The 24,649-nt window shown below is 31.6% G+C and overlaps 2 protein-coding genes across 3 annotated transcripts; one reads left to right on the top strand and one right to left on the bottom strand.

Moving 5' to 3' along the window:
• The first annotated feature begins 174 nt into the window (after window positions 1–174).
• On the top strand, window positions 175–7,125 carry LOC130892398 (gastric triacylglycerol lipase-like). Its single transcript, XM_057797816.1, has 7 exons — window positions 175–441; window positions 1,539–1,861; window positions 1,918–2,164; window positions 3,452–3,616; window positions 3,684–3,768; window positions 5,744–5,883; window positions 6,868–7,125. Exons 1-7 carry the CDS (start codon window positions 283–285, stop codon window positions 7,108–7,110), a joined length of 1,362 nt encoding a protein of 453 aa, XP_057653799.1. The 5' UTR covers window positions 175–282; the 3' UTR covers window positions 7,111–7,125.
• Window positions 7,126–16,696: 9,571 nt separating this feature from the next.
• LOC130892351 (glutamate receptor ionotropic, delta-2) lies at window positions 16,697–24,358 on the bottom strand. Of its 2 annotated transcripts, none has more exons than XM_057797739.1 (6): window positions 24,229–24,358; window positions 20,548–20,639; window positions 20,301–20,487; window positions 18,468–18,800; window positions 17,263–17,761; window positions 16,697–17,210 (listed from the first exon to the last, which is right to left on the bottom strand). In XM_057797739.1, exons 1-6 carry the CDS (start codon window positions 24,290–24,292, stop codon window positions 16,739–16,741), a joined length of 1,647 nt encoding a protein of 548 aa, XP_057653722.1. In that variant the 5' UTR covers window positions 24,293–24,358; the 3' UTR covers window positions 16,697–16,738. The 2 variants fall into 2 exon arrangements, with proteins under 2 accessions (XP_057653722.1, XP_057653723.1); XM_057797740.1 differs by having other exon boundaries at window positions 17,136–17,220; window positions 24,229–24,322.
• Between the last annotated feature and the right edge of the window lie 291 nt (window positions 24,359–24,649).

Genomic DNA, 24,649 nt, shown 5'->3' with positions numbered 1-24,649 from the left:
CATATGTGCATAAAATGTACTACGTAAAAATAAATTTATGTTTTTTTTTTATAGAAAACAACTAATGTTGTTAATAAATATGTATCCTAGGAATGTATATTCTCAATTTTCTATTAACCTTCTATCTAATCTATTTTAATTACATCATCATATTTAAGATTATCGACTAACATATTCAAAAAAGTATTTTGAACCACTCGAAACGCATTTCATTATCAATTCTTCAATTTAAAGATATCTATACTAAATATTGATTTTCATTTATGCGTTTTTACATAAAAAATGGATCTGCTTTTTTCTTTGATGGTAATAGCTCTAATTCCCAATACTTTCACTTTTAAAATCGATTTAGCTTCATTCAATAACGTACTGAGGAAATTAGAAAAAGTAGCTGCTGAAAAAAACGATACAAACGTGAACGGTGACATTGGACTGGATATTGTAAGTAAAAATAAATAAACTTATAAATATTCTTTCTTATTTTTTTTTTTTCATGATATTCATCTCTTTTTCTTCTTTTCCTATTTCTTTCTTCTTGTTTTATTCATCTTCTTGCACTTACTCGCTTATTTATTAACATTTTTTTCTCGTTTTTGTCTGTTTTTACAAGTTCATGCTACTATCAGTAAACAAAAATAAATCTAGCAACTACTATCATCTCCTACTTTCACAACAAATTCGAGGCACTGAAATATTGTTGCAATTGCTTCAGAACGTTTATAGAATCTTCCATGACTGCGTAATCATATAGGCGAAGTCCAAGTTACATAAAAAAGAAGAATAACTTATACAATCTTTTTACTAGTTGATTATCTCTTCGAAGTTTCATTTCTTTTCTCCCCTCTATCTCTTCCTTCTTCTTTTTCTTCTTTTCATTCAATTTTTTTGTTATTCATACATTTTCTTTCTCTAAAATATGATTATCCCTTTGAAACTCCATCTTTTTTCCCTACTCATCCTTTTCTTTTTCTTTGTCTTCTCTATTATCTCTCATTCTTCGAACTTTTGCTTTTTTTCAATTGTTTTCTTTTTTTTTCTTCTATTTCTTCTGTACTGCTAAGAATTGAAGAGAATAAGTAATTTAATCATTTTTTTAGTACAGTTTTCTACGAAACTTTATCTCTTTTCCTCCTTTCATCAATTTCTTCTCTATTATTCGATATTCCTTCTTCTTTATACCTTTCTTTACGCATACATTCGTTTTCTTGGGAATTTTACTTCTTTTTAATCGTTTTTTTTTTCTTTTATATAGTTTGCTGCTTGGAGTTGATGAAAATAAGGCATTCAGTAATAATTTTATTACAATTTCCTACAAAACTTCATCTCTTGCCCACCATTTATCCTTTTCTTCTTCTTTTTCTCATTTTTCTTCTTCTTTTTCTCATTTTTCTTCTTCTTTTTCTCATTCTACTTCTTCTTTTTCTCATTTTTCTTCTTCTTTTTCTCACTTTTCTTCTTCTTTATACCTTTCTCTGTGCATTCTTTCTTTTACTGCGGATTCTTGCTTTTTTTTATCTTAAGCTTTTGTGAAATTTTAGTACAAATTTCTAAAAAAATACGATTATCCCTTTGAAACTCATTGGGTACGTACTGAAGATGGTTATATGTTACGTATGCAACGTTTACTTGGCGGAAGGAATCAAACGTTCTATGGACAAAAAAATAAACCAGCCGTACTCCTAATGCACGGACTTTGTAGTAGCGCAATGGATTTCATCAGTATGGGGCCGAATAAATCGATAGGATTGATACTAGCAGATGCCGGATATGACGTTTGGCTTGGGAATAACAGAGGAAATACGTGGAGTAGAAACCACATCCTTTTAAATCCAGACACCGATACAGAATTTTGGGATTATAGGTACAAATACAAATTTTTTATTGAACCATCCTGTATACTAGATCAAATCATTTCAGTTTCGAAACTTGTGGTTATTACGATTTGCCGGCAAAAATCGATTACATCATAGAAAAAACGGGACAAAAAAAGGTTTTTTATATAGGACATTCTCAAGGGACGACACAGTTTTTTGCCATGGCCGCTTTGCGACCGGAATATAATGAAAAAATAGCTCTCATGGTAGCGTTAGCTCCTGTTGCTTACATGGGAAATATGAGCTCGCCGATTCTTAAATTCATGGCTAATAATCTCGACTTTTTCAAAGTGAGTATGAATTATCAGAATATGAGCACAAACGAACGCGTTTCATCCGTCAAATTTAACATAACCTCTTTATGAAACATTTTTAACGATTTGTCAAATTTTTTCAATATGGCGACTGTGGGCAAACAAAATTATTATTTGGTAATGATTATAACAAACTCTTCCTAGAAAACAAGAATTTGTTTATAAATGAGTTTTAATAGGCTCAAATGGACTGCAAAACAAACAAATATAAAAAAGTTCTCACAATGTTAATATAAACATTGAAATTACGTATGACTTAGGTGTCTTTTAGAATTTAATTCATATTTTTTTCAAATTTTACAAACATTTTTTTGTTAAAAACTATGGACTGCATTCAATTTACTATCAAGGTGTCACTTTTGTAAAAATTTTCGTTATGTAGTGTTTAGAATTGGAATTGATTCGAAACCAGCCTCCACCATATTTTGAAATAAGCGCATACGCCTGAATTTATAACTAAAACAAAAAAATGCAGATACCTGCAGAAAGGAAACAAACTCAAAAAAAGGTCACTTGATTTGCTGTTGAAGCTCGTGCTACAATATTTTTTGCCTTTACAAAACCAGAACTGTCTTCTGTAATAATCTCTCAAAGCAATTCCTCAATTGTTACGGAATAGAATAAAATATTACCGCTTCCAACCAAGCTCCCCATCTAGTCAACACAAAAACGTTGCCAAATTTCCCAGATATGTATGCAAGATGCTCAGAATTCGCTCTTTAAGGTCAATCTTTAAACTTTTGCGCTGTTTAAGTACGAGAAATATTTTGTGGTTATGTTGTGAAATGACATATCTGATTGGTCCGATTAAATCCCCAGCGACAAAGGAGCGTCAGAAACTTTATATTTACTTCCGCGTCAGTTTATAAATCCATCTTTAACGACAACTGTTTTGATCAAACAGAAAACTACATTATCGACTTTTCAGAGTTAAAGAACAAAGTATTTTGCAGGTTTCTATAACTTTGTTAGTTCAGTTTATGGTTGTTTTGCCTAATAAAAAAAATTTAAAGCACTAAATTTCTTGGTTAGTTATACAAGATGTTTTAAAAAACATTTTTTTTATATATTGAATAGTGATGATTGATTAAAATTATTCTACTAAACAAACCCCAATTACTATTCAGTTTTCTACCTAGATAATGGATTTTCAAACACCCTATATCAATATAGAGAATATTTTGGGTAATTAGATGTTCATTTATACAGGGTATCTCAATAATTAGTTTCTCAGAATGAAACAATCACTATTATTTTTTGTAGCTAGTGATAGTTAACATTCTAAAGTTGAACGAAATGTTATCACATTCACCAATTTACAATTTAATGGCGGAGATAATATCAAAAGATGAAAGTGGTAAATTGCTTGAGCTTGGAGCTTCTTTTGTTTTCCTTCTATGTGGTTTCAACAACCGGGGATTCGATAGAGTAGGTATTCATCTAAAGTGATTTAATTGGTACAAAACTATAACAAATTTTTCCTTTCTAAATCCAGAATATAATACCTGTTATGGTATCTAACGCCCCAGCAGGAATATCGTCAAAAATGCTAGTACATTATGGGCAAGAAATTGCGTCAGGTGAGTAATATATAAAAAAATAGTTTAATGTTTTGAAAATGTTTCATAAACTATTTTATATATTATTATATCATGTTTTACTTCAATTGCGTCACTCGGGGCAATATTGGGTGCGAAAAATATCCACCATTGAACCCAAAACCCATTCTAAGGGTTGTTATTACGTTTCTCAACTGTCTGTCTGCAATGTAGACTCTGCGCAGCTGGATGGAGACTCCTAAGGCACATACAGATGAGCTTTCTGATTTTTTTACCGAAAACTCATGTCTCGAAGCTTCTCCACTGCTTCAATCCAATTCCTTCTATTCCTGGCTGCATTGTGCCAATTCGTTATCTATATCTAAGTCAATATTACATGCATTTTATGCATGTTTCCTTCGTTTTGCACCTTCTCCACTTGTTAATACTCAACGCAGTCTTTTTTCTGCTGCATTCCTTCCAAAAATTTCTTTTTCTGGTTGCCTCTTATTGATGATCTAGCACTACCAATGAAATGTCTTTGGACCTGAATCTCTTGTCGAATTCGTTACTTTCGACACTTTTATTTGTTACTGTCATTACCAGGTATTCAAACTCTCCTACCAGGTTTTCAAACTCATCGTTATACCCAAAATTCCGTAAGGTAATTCCTCGTAATCACCGCAGTACAAATAATTTGTAACAAACACTTAAAAGAACGTGTCAAAATCGAATGGTGCCTTGTCTTTGAACTACTCATGGTCCTGATTACCGTTGGTGCATGAAAGAAGAGCCCAGGGGTATATCGAGATAATAACTGGGGTTATTTTGACAATGAGCTGCCTACTAGTCTGAAGTATGCCAAAAAATCCACTGATCCAGCCTTCCCAGAAAGCGCGAGACGTCTGGGCTTGACTGGAGCTTGCCTAGAGACATCCAAAGGTTCAAGCCATACCTCGTAATCACCGCAGTACAAATAATTTGTAACAAACACTTAAAAGAACGTGTCAAAATCGAATGGTGCCTTGTCTTTGAACTACTCATGGTCCTGATTACCGTTGGTGCATGAAAGAAGAGCCCAGGGGTATATCGAGATAATAACTGGGGTTATTTTGACAATGAGCTGCCTACTAGTCTGAAGTATGCCAAAAAATCCACTGATCCAGCCTTCCCAGAAAGCGCGAGACGTCTGGGCTTGACTGGAGCTTGCCTAGAGACATCCAAAGGTTCAAGCCATACCTCGTAATCACCGCAGTACAAATAATTTGTAACAAACACTTAAAAGAACGTGTCAAAATCGAATGGTGCCTTGTCTTTGAACTACTCATGGTCCTGATTACCGTTGGTGCATGAAAGAAGAGCCCAGGGGTATATCGAGATAATAACTGGGGTTATTTTGACAATGAGCTGCCTACTAGTCTGAAGTATGCCAAAAAATCCACTGATCCAGCCTTCCCAGAAGGCGCGAGACGTCTGGGCTTCCTGATTCATCATTGGGAAAGATCTAGCCAGGTCAAGTAGTATCTTTGATGATATATCGATATGCACGTGCTCGACTACTAAATGTGTGGCAAAACTTCCTACGTTCACATGTCTGGTAGATTTTGATCGTCGTTGCAAGCTCTTGATCGATGGTTTGACAAACCAGTTATCTGGAAGTGGCGTAGATTCGCTGAGATCTTGGCGTTCGAGATCTGATTGCTCAGCGGTGTTGAAATTCCAAATGCCTGTGTTGGTATTAAACAAATAGCAAGTAGAAGGTATTTGGTTTTTTCCAAAGTAAGGTATTTTGGGAAGGATCAATTTAATTTGGACATTAAGGAAGTTAGTCGGAATTTCCTGGGTCAGGTTTCGGTCAGTTACATGGTGTTATCGAACTATTGAAATATTACTTCATTAATTTCTCCCCTAGACACTTTACAGATTATCATAGCTTTGTAGTGCAAGTTGTTGGTCCAAATTCTATTAGTTTATGAAGAAAAATTATTTTATTTTTTCAAATTTCAAAATTTCGCAGGAAAATTTCAAAGGTACGACTACGGAATTGCAAATTTCAAATATTATAAATCTATCTACCCACCAGAATTCAATATTTCTGAAATAACAGCTCCTGTCGCTCTATATTATTCTCAAAATGATTTATTGGCAGCAGTTCAGGTAAGAAATCATAATATCTTTAAAAATTTCGAATTTTTCTCTTTTTAATATAAATTTCGTCAAACATCTAATGGATAAAAGTACTAGACACAGTTTCATGGAAACCATCTTCATGTGGTACACCAAAACCCTCTTTGAAGGTCCATTCAAGGTACAAAGTTAGCTAAGGTTAATCATAGGTTCTTACTAAATGGTAAAGCAAGAACAGCTGAAGAGGAAACCACTGATTAACATTATAATCTGATCTTAAGATCAAAAAGCAGTTTGGTTAACAATGTCTGTGGTGCATCCACAATGTTTCTTAGTATCTTGTTCTTCTCCATACCTGGATAACATACGACCAAATGCAATTGATCACAATCTTCATTGTGGACGTACATTGCCCGAATAGACAAAGAAATTGAAGAAATTCGAGCTGTTGTGATCGATCAACTGATAATTAGTTGGAACTTGGAACTCTATCCAGATAGTTTTGACAATCTGATGTCAATCTCTGATTAACAATCGATTAGAAAAATGTGTTGTTTTGAAATAACAACTGATCAATATTCAATATCAAATTTAATAACTGGTGATGAGTCCAGAGCTATGGATTCTGATCCAGAATCAAAGCTACGGTCAAGCCAAAGGAAGACGCTGTTCCCTCCAGCCGAAAAACATATCGTTACATCAAATTAAACATCTAAACAACGTGATTTGTTTATTTTTTAATGCCAAGAGCATAGTTTGGAGTTGTTTCTCCAAGTTAGACCGTAAGATACTCTTCATTTAGAAAGATTGCTAAACTTCCGCTTTATATATTAAAATCGAATTCTAGATCTTTCGGATTCCTGAAATCTCTAGATTGTTTTTGAGCTTTCTAGACTACGGACGAGAAAAAACAAATAAATAGTGGATACATTAGGAATATTAGGACAGGACCAGCTTCACGTTCTATATCAGTGTGCGAGTATCGTTTTTTTTTGAGTAGTTATCTTTTTCTAGGATGTAGAAAGATTCGCGAGCAAGTTACCAAATCTGGTAAAATTGAAACTGCTCGAAGATAAACGTTTCAACCATTTAGATTTCATATACGGAAAAGACAGCTATAAATTAATCTATAAGGATCTCCTTGAATTTCAAAAACAGTTTATACCGAAAATAGGAAACGCGGCAGCTGCAATGAGTATTAAAAATATTCACTATATAATAACAGTTCTTACTGTCTGTATATTTGTTCTGCAATAAAGATATTTCAATTAATCTTTGAAATTTTTTTATCCTTCCGCTACTACAGGATTCGGAACCAAAAATGTACCAGGGTAATTCGTTTTTTAAGGATAATAACTAACCTTCTCGGAGCCGTATTGAATAATAGCATTTATCAATGCTTGCAGTAGTACACAATACAAGGGTTGTTTGAAAAGTTTCCGATCTAACAAAGAAACAAGATATATAAGACTAGGAAAGAGAAAAAAGTCGCCGAGGAGCAGATCTGGTGAATATGTTCAACCAATTTGAGAAATTTAACCATGGAAATCATTTAAGTGTAAGATAGGGGGTTATCATGATGAAGGAGCAATTTTTCTTTTCACTTTTTCAAAGAATGATGCCTTTTATTGTTTTACGTCAAACATAACCTCAAAAAACTGTCGCCATCACTTTTCCGACAGTTGTAACTGTCTATATCTTCTTCAGAGCTAATTCGCTCTTTACCTTGCTGAGTCTTGGTTATTTTCTCATTTCGGGATTGTCATTAAGGCCTGTGAAATGTTCATTTGAATGTGAATGAAAATATGGCCAAAATATGATATTAACCAAATCTAGTATTTATTTTTGAGCGCAGTTATGGCAATCAGGTTTTGTGCATTGTAAACAAACAAGGAAGACACAAGTTTTTCTTCATTCTATGATTTCTTCTTGTGTATTTGGCACGCCAAATCACGTGGAACCTTCATCACCAAACGTTGTTTCGTGTCGTTTTGAACTAATCGCATTTTTCTTTTCGATGTACTATATTATGAATTTACTACGTACTAAAAAGTTATGCTAAGGGTCCATGGATTGAGAAACTACCATTGCAATTAATCTGCTGCAAAGGCGTCTACGCATCCTGCTCAAAGAGATAGAGGATTAAGTGGAAGGGCAGTTCCTAGTAACCACTAAGAAGCAACTATTTAGATCGCGTGGTATGCCTGGACAGCGACTCATTTATATGATCTCAACGAATGCACAAAGACATTTTCCAACTTGTTAAATTTGACAAATTTGAAGAGATTGAGAAAATAATCAAAGAAGAACTCAAAAACTCAATAAATAAAAAAGAAAACATGACAAAGTTGGCCAAGAATAAAAGATAATTGTAGAAATGATGAAACTGCAATCAATAGAATTAACAAAACTAGTAAAAGCATAGCAGTAAGAGACATCTTCAGACAATCCTCGTAGTGCACGTCTTGGTCTCTTGGTGTTAAGAACAGATACAAGCAAGCCTAGCACTTTTGGCGTCCTTGACTCTGGTGATGGAAATGTTTGGGGTTTGGTATATAGGTTGGGTTGAAGGCGAGGACTCGAAATATGTAACCATTCATGAAAAAGTGATGCTATAGACGTAATTAGGTAAAAAATGGCAAATAAATTGAACAGTAATTACTTGAAATAACTCAAAAACACTTAAAACGAACTGCACTTAACCTAACCTAACTTAATCTAAACTAAATCAATATAACCTAAAAAATTGTTACGAAAAAAACGTTGGAACTTGAACAAAACGCAAATTGAAGTATTTTGGTGTGTTATGGGCATGGATAATCATTCATCCTGATGAACCCGATACAAACCACATAAAAACTTCAGTAAATTATTGTATTGACGATATTTCTAGACAATTCTGCATTTAAAGTGGATTAAAAAAGAGAAATTATCATAATTTCGAACATATTACAAACGAAATAGTCCTTGAAAGGATACAAAACGCAAATTGAAGTATTTTGGTGTGTTATGGGCATGGATAATCATTCATCCTGATGAATTCGATACAAACCACATAAGAATTTCATTAAATTATTGTATTGACGATATTTCTAGACAATTCTGAATTTAAAGTGGATTAAAAAAGAGAAATTATCATAATTTCGAACATATTACAAACGAAATAGTCCTTGAAAGGATACAAAACGCAAATTGAAGTATTTTGGTGTGTTATGGGCATGGATAATCATTCATCCTGATGAATTCGATACAAACCACATAAAAACTTCATTAAATTATTGTATTGACGATATTTCTAGACAATTCTGAATTTAAAGTGGATTAAAAAAGAGAAATTATCATAATTTCGAACATATTACAAACGAAAAAGTCCTTGAAAGGATACAAAACGCAAATTGAAGTATTTTGGTGTGTTATGGGCATGGATAATCATTCATCCTGATGAATTCGATACAAACCACATAAGAATTTCATTAAATTATTGTATTGACGATATTTCTAGACAATTCTGAATTTAAAGTGGATTAAAAAAGAGAAATTATCATAATTTCGAACATATTACAAACGAAATAGTCCTTGAAAGGATACAAAACGCAAATTGAAGTATTTTGGTGTGTTATGGGCATGGATAATCATTCATCCTGATGAATTCGATACAAACCACATAAAAACTTCATTAAATTATTGTATTGACGATATTTCTAGACAATTCTGAATTTAAAGTGGATTAAAAAAGAGAAATTATCATAATTTCGAACATATTACAAACGAAAAAGTCCTTGAAAGGATACAAAACGCAAATTGAAGTATTTTGGTGTGTTATGGGCATGGATAATCATTCATCCTGATGAATTCGATACAAACCACATAAGAATTTCATTAAATTATTGTATTGACGATATTTCTAGACAATTCTGAATTTAAAGTGGATTAAAAAAGAGAAATTATCATAATTTCGAACATATTACAAACGAAAAAGTCCTTGAAAGGATACAAAACGCAAATTGAAGTATTTTGGTGTGTTATGGGCATGGATAATCATTCATCCTGATGAATTCGATACAAACCACATAAGAATTTCTTTAAATTATTGTATTGACGATATTTCTAGACAATTCTGAATTTAAAGTGGATTAAAAAAGAGAAATTATCATAATTTCGAACATATTACAAACGAAATAGTCCTTGAAAGGATACAAAACGCAAATTGAAGTATTTTGGTGTGTTATGGGCATGGATAATCATTCATCCTGATGAATTCGATACAAACCACATAAAAACTTCATTAAATTATTGTATTGACGATATTTCTAGACAATTCTGAATTTAAAGTGGATTAAAAAAGAGAAATTATCATAATTTCGAACATATTACAAACGAAAAAGTCCTTGAAAGGATACAAAACGCAAATTGAAGTATTTTGGTGTGTTATGGGCATGGATAATCATTCATCCTGATGAATTCGATACAAACCACATAAGAATTTCATTAAATTATTGTATTGACGATATTTCTAGACAATTCTGAATTTAAAGTGGATTAAAAAAGAGAAATTATCATAATTTCGAACATATTACAAACGAAATAGTCCTTGAAAGGATACAAAACGCAAATTGAAGTATTTTGGTGTGTTATGGGCATGGATAATCATTCATCCTGATGAATTCGATACAAACCACATAAAAACTTCATTAAATTATTGTATTGACGATATTTCTAGACAATTCTGAATTTAAAGTGGATTAAAAAAGAGAAATTATCATAATTTCGAACATATTACAAACGAAATAGTCCTTGAAAGGATACAAAACGCAAATTGAAGTATTTTGGTGTGTTATGGGCATGGATAATCATTCATCCTGATGAATTCGATACAAACCACATAAGAATTTCATTAAATTATTGTATTGACGATATTTCTAGACAATTCTGAATTTAAAGTGGATTAAAAAAGAGAAATTATCATAATTTCGAACATATTACAAACGAAATAGTCCTTGAAAGGATACAAAACGCAAATTGAAGTATTTTGGTGTGTTATGGGCATGGATAATCATTCATCCTGATGAATTCGATACAAACCACATAAAAACTTCATTAAATTATTGTATTGACGATATTTCTAGACAATTCTGAATTTAAAGTGGATTAAAAAAGAGAAATTATCATAATTTCGAACATATTACAAACGAAAAAGTCCTTGAAAGGATACAAAACGCAAATTGAAGTATTTTGGTGTGTTATGGGCATGGATAATCATTCATCCTGATGAATTCGATACAAACCACATAAGAATTTCATTAAATTATTGTATTGACGATATTTCTAGACAATTCTGAATTTAAAGTGGATTAAAAAAGAGAAATTATCATAATTTCGAACATATTACAAACGAAAAAGTCCTTGAAAGGATACAAAACGCAAATTGAAGTATTTTGGTGTGTTATGGGCATGGATAATCATTCATCCTGATGAATTCGATACAAACCACATAAAAACTTCATTAAATTATTGTATTGACGATATTTCTAGACAATTCTGAATTTAAAGTGGATTAAAAAAGAGAAATTATCATAATTTCGAACATATTACAAACGAAATAGTCCTTGAAAGGATACAAAACGCAAATTGAAGTATTTTGGTGTGTTATGGGCATGGATAATCATTCATCCTGATGAATTCGATACAAACCACATAAGAATTTCATTAAATTATTGTATTGACGATATTTCTAGACAATTCTGAATTTAAAGTGGATTAAAAAAGAGAAATTATCATAATTTCGAACATATTACAAACGAAATAGTCCTTGAAAGGATACAAAACGCAAATTGAAGTATTTTGGTGTGTTATGGGCATGGATAATCATTCATCCTGATGAATTCGATACAAACCACATAAAAACTTCATTAAATTATTGTATTGACGATATTTCTAGACAATTCTGAATTTAAAGTGGATTAAAAAAGAGAAATTATCATAATTTCGAACATATTACAAACGAAATAGTCCTTGAAAGGATACAAAACGCAAATTGAAGTATTTTGGTGTGTTATGGGCATGGATAATCATTCATCCTGATGAATTCGATACAAACCACATAAGAATTTCATTAAATTATTGTATTGACGATATTTCTAGACAATTCTGAATTTAAAGTGGATTAAAAAAGAGAAATTATCATAATTTCGAACATATTACAAACGAAATAGTCCTTGAAAGGATACAAAACGCAAATTGAAGTATTTTGGTGTGTTATGGGCATGGATAATCATTCATCCTGATGAATTCGATACAAACCACATAAAAACTTCATTAAATTATTGTATTGACGATATTTCTAGACAATTCTGAATTTAAAGTGGATTAAAAAAGAGAAATTATCATAATTTCGAACATATTACAAACGAAATAGTCCTTGAAAGGATACAAAACGCAAATTGAAGTATTTTGGTGTGTTATGGGCATGGATAATCATTCATCCTGATGAATTCGATACAAACCACATAAAAACTTCATTAAATTATTGTATTGACGATATTTCTAGACAATTCTGAATTTAAAGTGGATTAAAAAAGAGAAATTATCATAATTTCGAACATATTACAAACGAAATAGTCCTTGAAAGGATACAAAACGCAAATTGAAGTATTTTGGTGTGTTATGGGCATGGATAATCATTCATCCTGATGAATTCGATACAAACCACATAAGAATTTCATTAAATTATTGTATTGACGATATTTCTAGACAATTCTGAATTTAAAGTGGATTAAAAAAGAGAAATTATCATAATTTCGAACATATTACAAACGAAAAAGTCCTTGAAAGGATACAAAACGCAAATTGAAGTATTTTGGTGTGTTATGGGCATGGATAATCATTCATCCTGATGAATTCGATACAAACCACATAAGAATTTCTTTAAATTATTGTATTGACGATATTTCTAGACAATTCTGAATTTAAAGTGGATTAAAAAAGAGAAATTATCATAATTTCGAACATATTACAAACGAAATAGTCCTTGAAAGGATACAAAACGCAAATTGAAGTATTTTGGTGTGTTATGGGCATGGATAATCATTCATCCTGATGAATTCGATACAAACCACATAAAAACTTCATTAAATTATTGTATTGACGATATTTCTAGACAATTCTGAATTTAAAGTGGATTAAAAAAGAGAAATTATCATAATTTCGAACATATTACAAACGAAAAAGTCCTTGAAAGGATACAAAACGCAAATTGAAGTATTTTGGTGTGTTATGGGCATGGATAATCATTCATCCTGATGAATTCGATACAAACCACATAAGAATTTCATTAAATTATTGTATTGACGATATTTCTAGACAATTCTGAATTTAAAGTGGATTAAAAAAGAGAAATTATCATAATTTCGAACATATTACAAACGAAATAGTCCTTGAAAGGATACAAAACGCAAATTGAAGTATTTTGGTGTGTTATGGGCATGGATAATCATTCATCCTGATGAATTCGATACAAACCACATAAAAACTTCATTAAATTATTGTATTGACGATATTTCTAGACAATTCTGAATTTAAAGTGGATTAAAAAAGAGAAATTATCATAATTTCGAACATATTACAAACGAAATAGTCCTTGAAAGGATACAAAACGCAAATTGAAGTATTTTGGTGTGTTATGGGCATGGATAATCATTCATCCTGATGAATTCGATACAAACCACATAAGAATTTCATTAAATTATTGTATTGACGATATTTCTAGACAATTCTGAATTTAAAGTGGATTAAAAAAGAGAAATTATCATAATTTCGAACATATTACAAACGAAATAGTCCTTGAAAGGATACAAAACGCAAATTGAAGTATTTTGGTGTGTTATGGGCATGGATAATCATTCATCCTGATGAATTCGATACAAACCACATAAAAACTTCATTAAATTATTGTATTGACGATATTTCTAGACAATTCTGAATTTAAAGTGGATTAAAAAAGAGAAATTATCATAATTTCGAACATATTACAAACGAAATAGTCCTTGAAAGGATACAAAACGCAAATTGAAGTATTTTGGTGTGTTATGGGCATGGATAATCATTCATCCTGATGAATTCGATACAAACCACATAAAAACTTCATTAAATTATTGTATTGACGATATTTCTAGACAATTCTGAATTTAAAGTGGATTAAAAAAGAGAAATTATCATAATTTCGAACATATTACAAACGAAATAGTCCTTGAAAGGATACAAAACGCAAATTGAAGTATTTTGGTGTGTTATGGGCATGGATAATCATTCATCCTGATGAATTCGATACAAACCACATAAGAATTTCATTAAATTATTGTATTGACGATATTTCTAGACAATTCTGAATTTAAAGTGGATTAAAAAAGAGAAATTATCATAATTTCGAACATATTACAAACGAAAAAGTCCTTGAAAGGATACAAAACGCAAATTGAAGTATTTTGGTGTGTTATGGGCATGGATAATCATTCATCCTGATGAATTCGATACAAACCACATAAGAATTTCTTTAAATTATTGTATTGACGATATTTCTAGACAATTCTGAATTTAAAGTGGATTAAAAAAGAGAAATTATCATAATTTCGAACATATTACAAACGAAATAGTCCTTGAAAGGATACAAAACGCAAATTGAAGTATTTTGGTGTGTTATGGGCATGGATAATCATTCATCCTGATGAATTCGATACAAACCACATAAAAACTTCATTAAATTATTGTATTGACGATATTTCTAGACAATTCTGAATTTAAAGTGGATTAAAAAAGAGAAATTATCATAATTTCGAACATATTACAAACGAAAAAGTCCTTGAAAGGATACAAAACGCAAATTGAAGTATTTTGGTGTGTTATGGGCATGGATAATCATTCATCCTGATGAATTCGATACAAACCACATAAGAATTTCATTAAATTATTGTATTGACGATATTTCTAGACAATTCTGAATTTAAAGTGGATTAAAAAAGAGAAATTATCATAATTTCGAACATATTACAAACGAAATAGTCCTTGAAAGGATACAAAACGCAAATTGAAGTATTTTGGTGTGTTATGGGCATGGATAATCATTCATCCTGATGAATTCGATACAAACCACATAAAAACTTCATTAAATTATTGTATTGACGATATTTCTAGACAATTCTGAATTTAAAGTGGATTAAAAAAGAGAAATTATCATAATTTCGAACATATTACAAACGAAATAGTCCTTGAAAGGATACAAAACGCAAATTGAAGTATTTTGGTGTGTTATGGGCATGGATAATCATTCATCCTGATGAATTCGATACAAACCACATAAGAATTTCATTAAATTATTGTATTGACGATATTTCTAGACAATTCTGAATTTAAAGTGGATTAAAAAAGAGAAATTATCATAATTTCGAACATATTACAAACGAAAAAGTCCTTGAAAGGATACAAAACGCAAATTGAAGTATTTTGGTGTGTTATGGGCATGGATAATCATTCATCCTGATGAATTCGATACAAACCACATAAGAATTTCATTAAATTATTGTATTGACGATATTTCTAGACAATTCTGAATTTAAAGTGGATTAAAAAAGAGAAATTATCATAATTTCGAACATATTACAAACGAGAAAGTCCTTGAAAGGATACAAAACGCAAATTTAAGTATCTGATGCAATTTTTAACAAATATCACAATTGCACAATTACACTATCCGACGCGCGTTTCGATAATCAAGTTATCGTCTTCAGAGACAGTGTAATTGTGAGTATTAGTGTAGTAGTGTAAAGAGTGTATTCAGTACAAATATCTAGTATTCTGTGGCGTCCATTTAAATTCATCCTTCGACCGTTTTCCCGAACAATAAAACAACAACAATAATAAAATAATTAATTTTATTCTTGGAATTTCAAGTTACCTTTCTTTTATAACCTTCTTAATGTTTTAACAGCATACAATTAACTTAATCCTCTCCAATATACCTGTACACGTTTGAGTTAAAACCAACATACCTACATCTCCCTATCTTCTACATTGTTTTGTAGTATTCTATACTTTATGCAAACGATCGCAAGTAAGACGTTTCGGATCGAAAAATTCAATCTTTCTCCAGACAATGAAGCGAACAGATCTCCAATGCCTGGATCTCAGCGGAGCTAAGCTGCTCCTAGAGATTCGACACGCGCGACTTCTTTTAATTTAACGTTTCGTACATTTTTATGTGTATATTGTTTTGTTGATGTAATAATAGTGAGTTTAAGAAATTATTGAGCTGCCTCTTCACCATGCTCGACTCTAAGACTAGCGTCCTTAATTCCAAGTGATTCTTTTTGAAGAGGGAGAAAAAATTGAAGTATTGTTGTTGTTGATTTTGGTCTCTTCTGTTTTAAAACTCGTCTTTTTAATAATTTTTGAAAGAAAGATAAAATTTCTAATAAGTAGACTTAATTAATCAAATTATTTGTTGTTCTATTAGAATTTACAAAATAGTACTATAAATTTTACTTAAATTATTTGCACCTTTTTTATTATTTATAACTTTTTTATGATATTTCATGGTTCGTTAACGCATTTTATCGTATTGATGATCTTTTAATCTATTTTCTAAATATTGAGATGTTTGCCCTATGTAGACAGCGTCTAAATTAGTACAATACATAATATTCTTCCAAAAATTATTAAAAAGACTAATTTTAAAACAGAAGAGATCTAAAATCAAGAACATTAATATATCAAAAGGTCCAATAAATAAAAAATTTAAGTATTTAGAGCTCGCATCGATATTTGACTGTGATTTTAAAAAATAAACAACAAATTTAGACGAAAATATAATAATAAAAAGTTAACATAATGTGCTTTAGTTCGAAAATTGAAACAACAAAGCAGAAGGCGTGCGCTGTGGTATCATTTGCGTTAAACCATCTTTGGTATTAACTATCCAATAATCTCGTCCGTTGATTTGTTTTTTGTAACCACCTTCTCCTATATACGAAAAGGGAGGCTTGAATAACGTTTGATATGATGGCGGCGGAGTAATTCGTGATTTAGATACGTCGTTGAATGTTTTGTTATTATTATTATGCCAATTCCGACGTGGTTTATGCCTTTTTTTCGAACATTTAGTTTTCCATTGCCGCCAGAGAATTTCCATTAAAAAAACACAACCAGCCACCGCCAAACCTCCACCTACTATAATGTACGTTAATAAAAGATCCGCGTTCCTCAATTTTCGTTCTTTGCTACCCAAATCGAGAGGACATATTTCAGCATCGGGTAGATTTTCTTTGAATTTGAACTCGATGATTCCACCTTCTATAAGTCTTTGTATACTAAAAAAAACTTGAATCAAAACTTCAAATTTCAATTTATACATAAACTTACGACAAATCGAACAATTCTTGATACTTAAATTCCCTCGAATAAGCGAAAGCCGTTGAAAAATTGATAATTGGGAATTTGGCAACAACATAAGTACATCTTTCGTTCTCATCAACACCTCTACTAGCTTTTTCTTTATAATCATTATATAAAACGTGCTTCAACACAGTCGTTTCTCTTATAAACATCATCTTCCTCTTTCTGACGAACGTATTCAAAATATCGCGGTCTCTTTCTGTCGCAAATACTCTTTGTGTACCAATTACATCCATCAAAGTTTCTCTATAGATAGTTTTATCATTTCTTTCAGCTATTATTTGATCTCTAATTGCGTTAGCTTTGTTGGTAACCCATTGGTGATGATTACGTCCAATATCTTTCGCAGATTTTATCGGTAACGTGAACTTAGATAATGTAAGAAAAGCCGTTAAATTTGCTGTATAAAAAGCTGTAAGAATCAAGATGAAAAGCCACCAAGTCGAAAAAAGAAGACGTGACGAATCTAAAACAATAAAACATAATTCTATAGACATTATTCGATCAAATTTTGCAAAAAAACAAATTCTTGTTAGGCTAACAGAACGAATATTTGTCAAAGAAAGCTTACGAACCAAGGAGATCCAATTCATCTTGAGCAAGAACTCAATTGGGGGCTTTTGGAGACAAAGTCGAAGTAGTCCGAAGTCAAAACGACAATCACCAGGTTCTAAGCTACAACGGAAAACGATTACATCGTCTACAACACCTTGAAATACCTTTCTAGACGAGGAATTGAATAGTAAAGACCAAGCACTAACCAGACTCGAGAAAGTACAAAGAAACTTCTTGAAGAAACTAAAATAATATTGATGCTAGAAGAAATGAAGCGCCATCTTCCATTCAAGATGAAAAAATCGGATATTCAAGACTACCTGAAGAACAGAAGATTCCAAATCAAGCTCAACAGGATCAGATCCGAAGAAGACTTCAAAAAGACTAAAACGTGAACCTAAAACATTGATGTAAAATACTAGGAGTCAATCTAGACCTACGAATGATCTTTAAAGACCTCTAGCTAATAGACAAGCCGAGGAAGACTAACTAACTCAGAAAACTCTGCTACTAAATCCATGATAGTAGAAAGAACAAGCTGCAGAGAAAACTGATGACAATTGGATGAAATGAGGAAGATAGATGAAAGGATTAGTATTTACACACAGAATACTTACCCCTTCTAGGGTTAACAGTGGAGCCCTGTTTCAGTAAAGCCCCATACACAAACCACAAACAAGTAGAAAGAGAATAACTTTCTCTTTCGCCTTCTTTGTATAGACGACTCTGTATCAGCACTATCAAATAAATGATCGGACCAACTATCAATATAGAAAAAATGATTAGGATCCAAACTTCGGTGGTGAAAGGTGCTAGCAATCCAGATCCGGCAGCAGAATCTTGAGGTCGATTCATCAATACCGACCATTGGGCTAAATCGAAACTCGTCGAGAAAGTTATGGAGCTTCTTAAACCGTTGAGTATTGGTAAAAAAGCCACTGCTATATCCACTTCCTGGAAAAAAAACTATGTAGTACCGAAAGTGAGATAGATCTTTTCTATGCAAGTCACTATGAAGTAGACGTCGATTGTTTGGTGAAGCTTCTGACCCGAGACGTCGTGTAACGCATTATTGGGTTGATATCTTCTAAATCGTATCCACTAGCAGCTTCTAAACTCAGAAAAAGTATCAATCTGATGTGCTCTTGGTTCTAGTGGCATTAATGGAAAAGAACAGACCCACGTTTACTGATAATTCGACTAGGAACAATCGTATGCTTGGAACGTGTTTAAACCAGATCGAAGAAATGGAAAAATTGGATCCAGCAGGATGAAACACGTCAACATAGACGCTAGACAGATTATCTAACGTTCGTGAGGTTTATCGATGATGGTACGTTAAGAGTTGTATTTATTATTGTAAAAGTAAAACACACGATTCGATTTCTAAGCATAGACTAACTTTGATTGTCTTCAAACAAAAAGGAAGGAAAGATACAGATGTCTATTAGCAAAACAACATACAGTGGTGTCTTATTGGGTTGATAGCATCTAAATCGTATCCACTAGCGGCTTCTAAACTCAGAAAAAGTATCAATCTGATGTGCTCTTGGTTCTATTGGCATTAATGGAAAAGAGAAGACCCACAGAGATGTGTTCATAACCACAAATCACTAAATATGTACAAATTGAAGAAATGTCGCCATCCTTGTAAACATGGAACATTTTTAGGTCAGTAAATAGAGAAATTTTTCTCCCAAAAGTTCAACTTAAATTGCTCCTACGATTTTTTTTGCTTCGTGGTCGTCGTAGTGTGCTGAATCATTACCAACAATCTTAGGGGGATGCTACCCTTCCTAAAATGGAAAAAACGTATTTTTGGGGGGTAAACGTGCAATTTATCAGGACAATGAACGTGAAAAATTGAACTAAATTCCTTGCAACGATGTTAATTCCTTGGTGTGATAGTAGATGTTCCCCTCCAGATACCAGCATTAGTGGTACCGACTAAATGCTATGGAATTTAACAATTAACTCTTAATTTTACTCGCTACCAAGTTAGAGACAAGATTTCAATAGAAAGCTGAAATATTTATCTTCAAAATGACGTAAGATTCGTAAAAATCGGACATTTTTATCGGGAGTTATGGATTTTTATTCCCCGCCGCGCTGGTTGGAAAAATGCAGATCGCGAAAACGCTTACCTTCAATAATTTTTTTCTGGAATACGGTGCAATTTGGCGAAAATGTCGTAAGAACCTTTTTTTTGTAAAATTTTGTGCCCTTTCTGAATCTATAGTTTTTTTTTTGATAAGACAATGATTTTCTGAGATATTCTGAAATTACGACCTACAATTTAAAAAAAAAATATCGCAAGAACAGTTTAAATTGAAGTTTCTAGCTCTTTTTACTGGCCTATTTGAAAAGACACCTGATAAGCTTGGATTTTGTGTAAATATAAACATGCATTACTTGCAAAACTATATAAAGATGGTTTCAAAAATCGAAACGTGCCTTATTCTCCAACATATCCTTGATAGTTGTCTTGCTGCTGTCCCCCAAAAATACATTCTCCTGTGGTAATATAATAGTATAATTAAACTTATATTTTTGTTTGATAATATTCATTATATCGAAAGCTATGCCGGTTCCAATAACTGAACCATTTTTATTTTCATACCCACTCAATTCTCCGTTCTAAAAATTTTGAAAAAAACAAATAGTCAGTATTGAATAACCAAATTTATAAACACTTACTTCTAGAGTAGTAATTATTAGTGTTTCTTTTGCAAGGTCTTCTTCTAACTTAGCAATACGGTTATGATTGTAGGTGCTGGTGCCAGTACTAACTATAATAAAAGATAAACATTTTCTTCAAATATCAAAAAGTTATTTCGTAATTTTGCTCAAACGGCATGAACCTCTTGAGCAGAACATCTGACTATATCGTTCTAATTCACTCATTCGCTCGGAGATTTAAGGTTAAAAGGTTTTAGCCCACCCAAAAACCTCAAACTTCGACTCATCATTCCATAAAACCCTTCATGCGTCCAATTTTTATGTTTTTTAACAACCTTTCACTTTATTCTGACGTCGTTAAAGCCCTTCCAAAAAGACCAGCTTCTTTTAATCATTGTAGAAGTACTCAAAGGCAGATACCTCAATTTATTGATCTGAGCTGCTATCTCTGGGACCCGTTTTACGAGGTTGTCCTGAACGTTTTTTATCGCCAAAGTTCCAAGTGGATGCATGTGTTTTTACCTTGTACTGTTGCCTAGATTATGAAGACTTGCGATTGAAGCACGAGTTTCAACCGATAGTTGTTTGGTTCTATCCATTTACAAACTCACAAGTCTGAATTTGCGAAAACGAAAACACGAACAGATGTTTTGGTCAGAAAAGTATGATTCACAGCACGTTCTTGCGTCTCACAGAGTTAGCTGGGACTAAACTACAATCGTAAACACCGAAGAAATAATCGGTCGGTAAAAATTGCCATTGCCGAGATAACAGCACCGAAAATAGAGCGTAATAAAGAAATAGATAATGAAATAAATGAAGAAAAAATTATTAGATTTGTGAAATCACAAAGATTACGACAAATAGAGCATGTAGTGATAATAACAACATCGAGAACGATTAGAAAAAGTATTAGAGCGATAACTAATGACACTAATTCTGTAGGTACATGCTACAAGAGATAGATTTGTAGACAAGAACGTGATAAAGAAATAGATAATGAACTGGATTAAGAAAAAATTATTAGATTCGTAAAATCACAAAGATTACAACAAATAGAGCATGTAGTGATAATAACAACATCGAGAACGATTGGAAAAAGTATTAGAGCGACAACTAATGACACTAATTCTGTGGATACATACTACAAGATATAGATTTGTAGACAAGAACGTGATAAAGAAATAGATAATGAACTGGATTAAGAAAAAATTATTAGATTCGTAAAATCACAAAGATTACGACAAATAGAGCATGTAGTGATAATAACAACATCGAGAACGATTAGAAAAAGTATTAGAGCGACAACTAATGACACTAATTCTGTGGATACATACTACAAGATATAGATTTGTAGACAAGAACGTAATAAAGAAATAGATAATGAAATAGATGAAGAAAAAATTAATAGATTTGTGAAATCACAAAGATTACGACAAATAGAGCATGTAGTGATAATAACAACATCGAGAACGATTAGAAAAAGTATTAGAGCGATAACTAATGACACTAATTCTGTAGGTACATGCTACAAGAGATAGATTTGTAGACAAGAACGTGATAAAGAAATAGATAATGAACTGGATTAAGAAAAAATTATTAGATTCGTAAAATCACAAAGATTACAACAAATAGAGCATGTAGTGATAATAACAACATCGAGAACGATTGGAAAAAGTATTAGAGCGACAACTAATGACACTAATTCTGTGGATACATACTACAAGATATAGATTTGTAGACAAGAACGTGATAAAGAAATAGATAATGAACTGGATTAAGAAAAAATTATTAGATTCGTAAAATCACAAAGATTACGACAAATAGAGCATGTAGTGATAATAACAACATCGAGAACGATTAGAAAAAGTATTAGAGCGACAACTAATGACACTAATTCTGTGGATACATACTACAAGATATAGATTTGTAGACAAGAACGTAATAAAGAAATAGATAATGAAATAGATGAAGAAAAAATTAATAGATTTGTGAAATCACAAAGATTACGACAAATAGAGCATGTAGTGATAATAACAACATCGAGAACGATTAGAAAAAGTATTAGAGCGACAACTAATGACACTAATTCTGTGGATACATACTACAAGATATAGATTTGTAGACAAGAACGTAATAAAGAAATAGATAATGAAATAGATGAAGAAAAAATTAATAGATTTGTGAAATCACAAAGATTACGACAAATAGAGCATGTAGTGATAATAACAACATCGAGAACGATTAGAAAAAGTATTAGAGCGACAACTAATGACACTAATTCTGTAGGTACATGCTACAAGAGATAGATTTGTAGACAAGAACGTGATAAAGAAATAGATAATGAACTGGATTAAGAAAAAATTATTAGATTCGTAAAATCACAAAGATTACAACAAATAGAGCATGTAGTGATAATAACAACATCGAGAACGATTAGAAAAAGTATTAGAGCGACAACTAATGACACTAATTCTGTGGATACATACTACAAGATATAGATTTGTAGACAAGAACGTAATAAAGAAATAGATAATGAAATAGATGAAGAAAAAATTAATAGATTTGTGAAATCACAAAGATTACGACAAATAGAGCATGTAGTGATAATAACAACATCGAGAACGATTAGAAAAAGTATTAGAGCGACAACTAATGACACTAATTCTGTAGGTACATGCTACAAGAGATAGATTTGTAGACAAGAACGTGATAAAGAAATAGATAATGAACTGGATTAAGAAAAAATTATTAGATTCGTAAAATCACAAAGATTACAACAAATAGAGCATGTAGTGATAATAACAACATCGAGAACGATTAGAAAAAGTATTAGAGCGACAACTAATGACACTAATTCTGTGGATACATACTACATGATATAGATTTGTAGACAAGAACGTAATAAAGAAATAGATAATGAAATAGATGAAGAAAAAATTATTAGATTTGTGAAATCACAAAGATTACGACAAATAGAGCATGTAGTGATAATAACAACATCGAGAACGATTAGAAAAAGTATTAGAGCGACAACTAATGACACTAATTCTGTGGATACATACTACAAGATATAGATTTGTAGACAAGAACGTAATAAAGAAATAGATAATGAAATAGATGAAGAAAAAATTAATAGATTTGTGAAATCACAAAGATTACGACAAATAGAGCATGTAGTGATAATAACAACATCGAGAACGATTAGAAAAAGTATTAGAGCGACAACTAATGACACTAATTCTGTGGATACATACTACAAGATATAGATTTGTAGACAAGAACGTAATAAAGAAATAGATAATGAAATAGATGAAGAAAAAATTAATAGATTTGTGAAATCACAAAGATTACGACAAATAGAGCATGTAATGAGAAGAACCTCTTTGGAAGTGATTAGAAAAGACCTAGAAAAGATACAACTGAAGAGGATTCAACGATAATAGACATAAATGTAAAAATAAATGATCAAAACACAATGAATCCTCATTATCCAGAATTCGTGAGAATTGTTTAAAGACGGTGAAACGATATAATCAATTCATATAAATTTAATTTGAAATATTAGTACTTATCAGACACTAAAAGTGAAATCAATCAATTATAACAAAATATCACATTTTCTACGGATTACTTTCAACTAATTTATTCGAAAATAACTAAATCACGATTTTTGATAAATTTAAATAAAAAACTTACAATCTTCTAAATTGCATGTAGCATTTAAACACAAACTAGTTATCACAAATTCCGCCAAACCCATAATCGTTTTTTTTTCACCCCAGTTTTCATTTTTCTCCTACAAGAACTGAGGTGAAGGTTTAAAAGCTTTTCAATGTTGTAATCGTCAACGGAGGCCTAAAACGTTTGACAGCGCATGACACGTATCGTGTTTCGCATCATTTAACTTGTGTCACATATCAAATGGTCATTGACAACATTATTTTCATTGGACATTGTCACAATTGGAGCATTTTTATGATAATAGGTAATCAGTTGTCAACGGTAACGAGAAAATTGAATATTACAACGTTATAGTGAAATATTTTGAATAACAGTACGAGGATTCTGTGAAAAAAAAAACAAAAATCATTTTTTTCCCCAAAATCATTGTTATTTT

This window comes from Diorhabda carinulata, chromosome 4, assembly GCF_026250575.1.
Source record: "Diorhabda carinulata isolate Delta chromosome 4, icDioCari1.1, whole genome shotgun sequence".
In the NCBI taxonomy this organism is placed as follows: domain Eukaryota; kingdom Metazoa; phylum Arthropoda; class Insecta; order Coleoptera; family Chrysomelidae; genus Diorhabda; species Diorhabda carinulata.
The sequence above is the reverse complement of the archived record's forward strand: the minus strand, read 5'-3'. Positions and strand labels throughout refer to the sequence as shown.

Bases quoted from the DNA above. Each gene is read 5' to 3' on its own strand.
- LOC130892351 (XM_057797739.1), bottom strand. From the start codon at position 24,292: ATGGGTTTGGCGGAATTTGTGATAACTAGTTTGTGTTTAAATGCTACA. The intron at 20,640-24,228 runs GTAAGTTTTTTA...CTTTTATTATAG, and splicing joins TACATGCAATTTAGAAGATT to TTAGTACTGGCACCAGCACC. The intron at 17,762-18,467 runs GTAAGTATTCTG...TTATTGTTTTAG, and splicing joins CACTGTTAACCCTAGAAGGG to ATTCGTCACGTCTTCTTTTT.
- LOC130892398 (XM_057797816.1), top strand. From the start codon at position 283: ATGGATCTGCTTTTTTCTTTGATGGTAATAGCTCTAATTCCCAATACT. The intron at 2,165-3,451 runs GTGAGTATGAAT...TATTTTTTGTAG, and splicing joins ATAATCTCGACTTTTTCAAA to CTAGTGATAGTTAACATTCT. The intron at 3,617-3,683 runs GTAGGTATTCAT...TTCTAAATCCAG, and splicing joins ACAACCGGGGATTCGATAGA to AATATAATACCTGTTATGGT.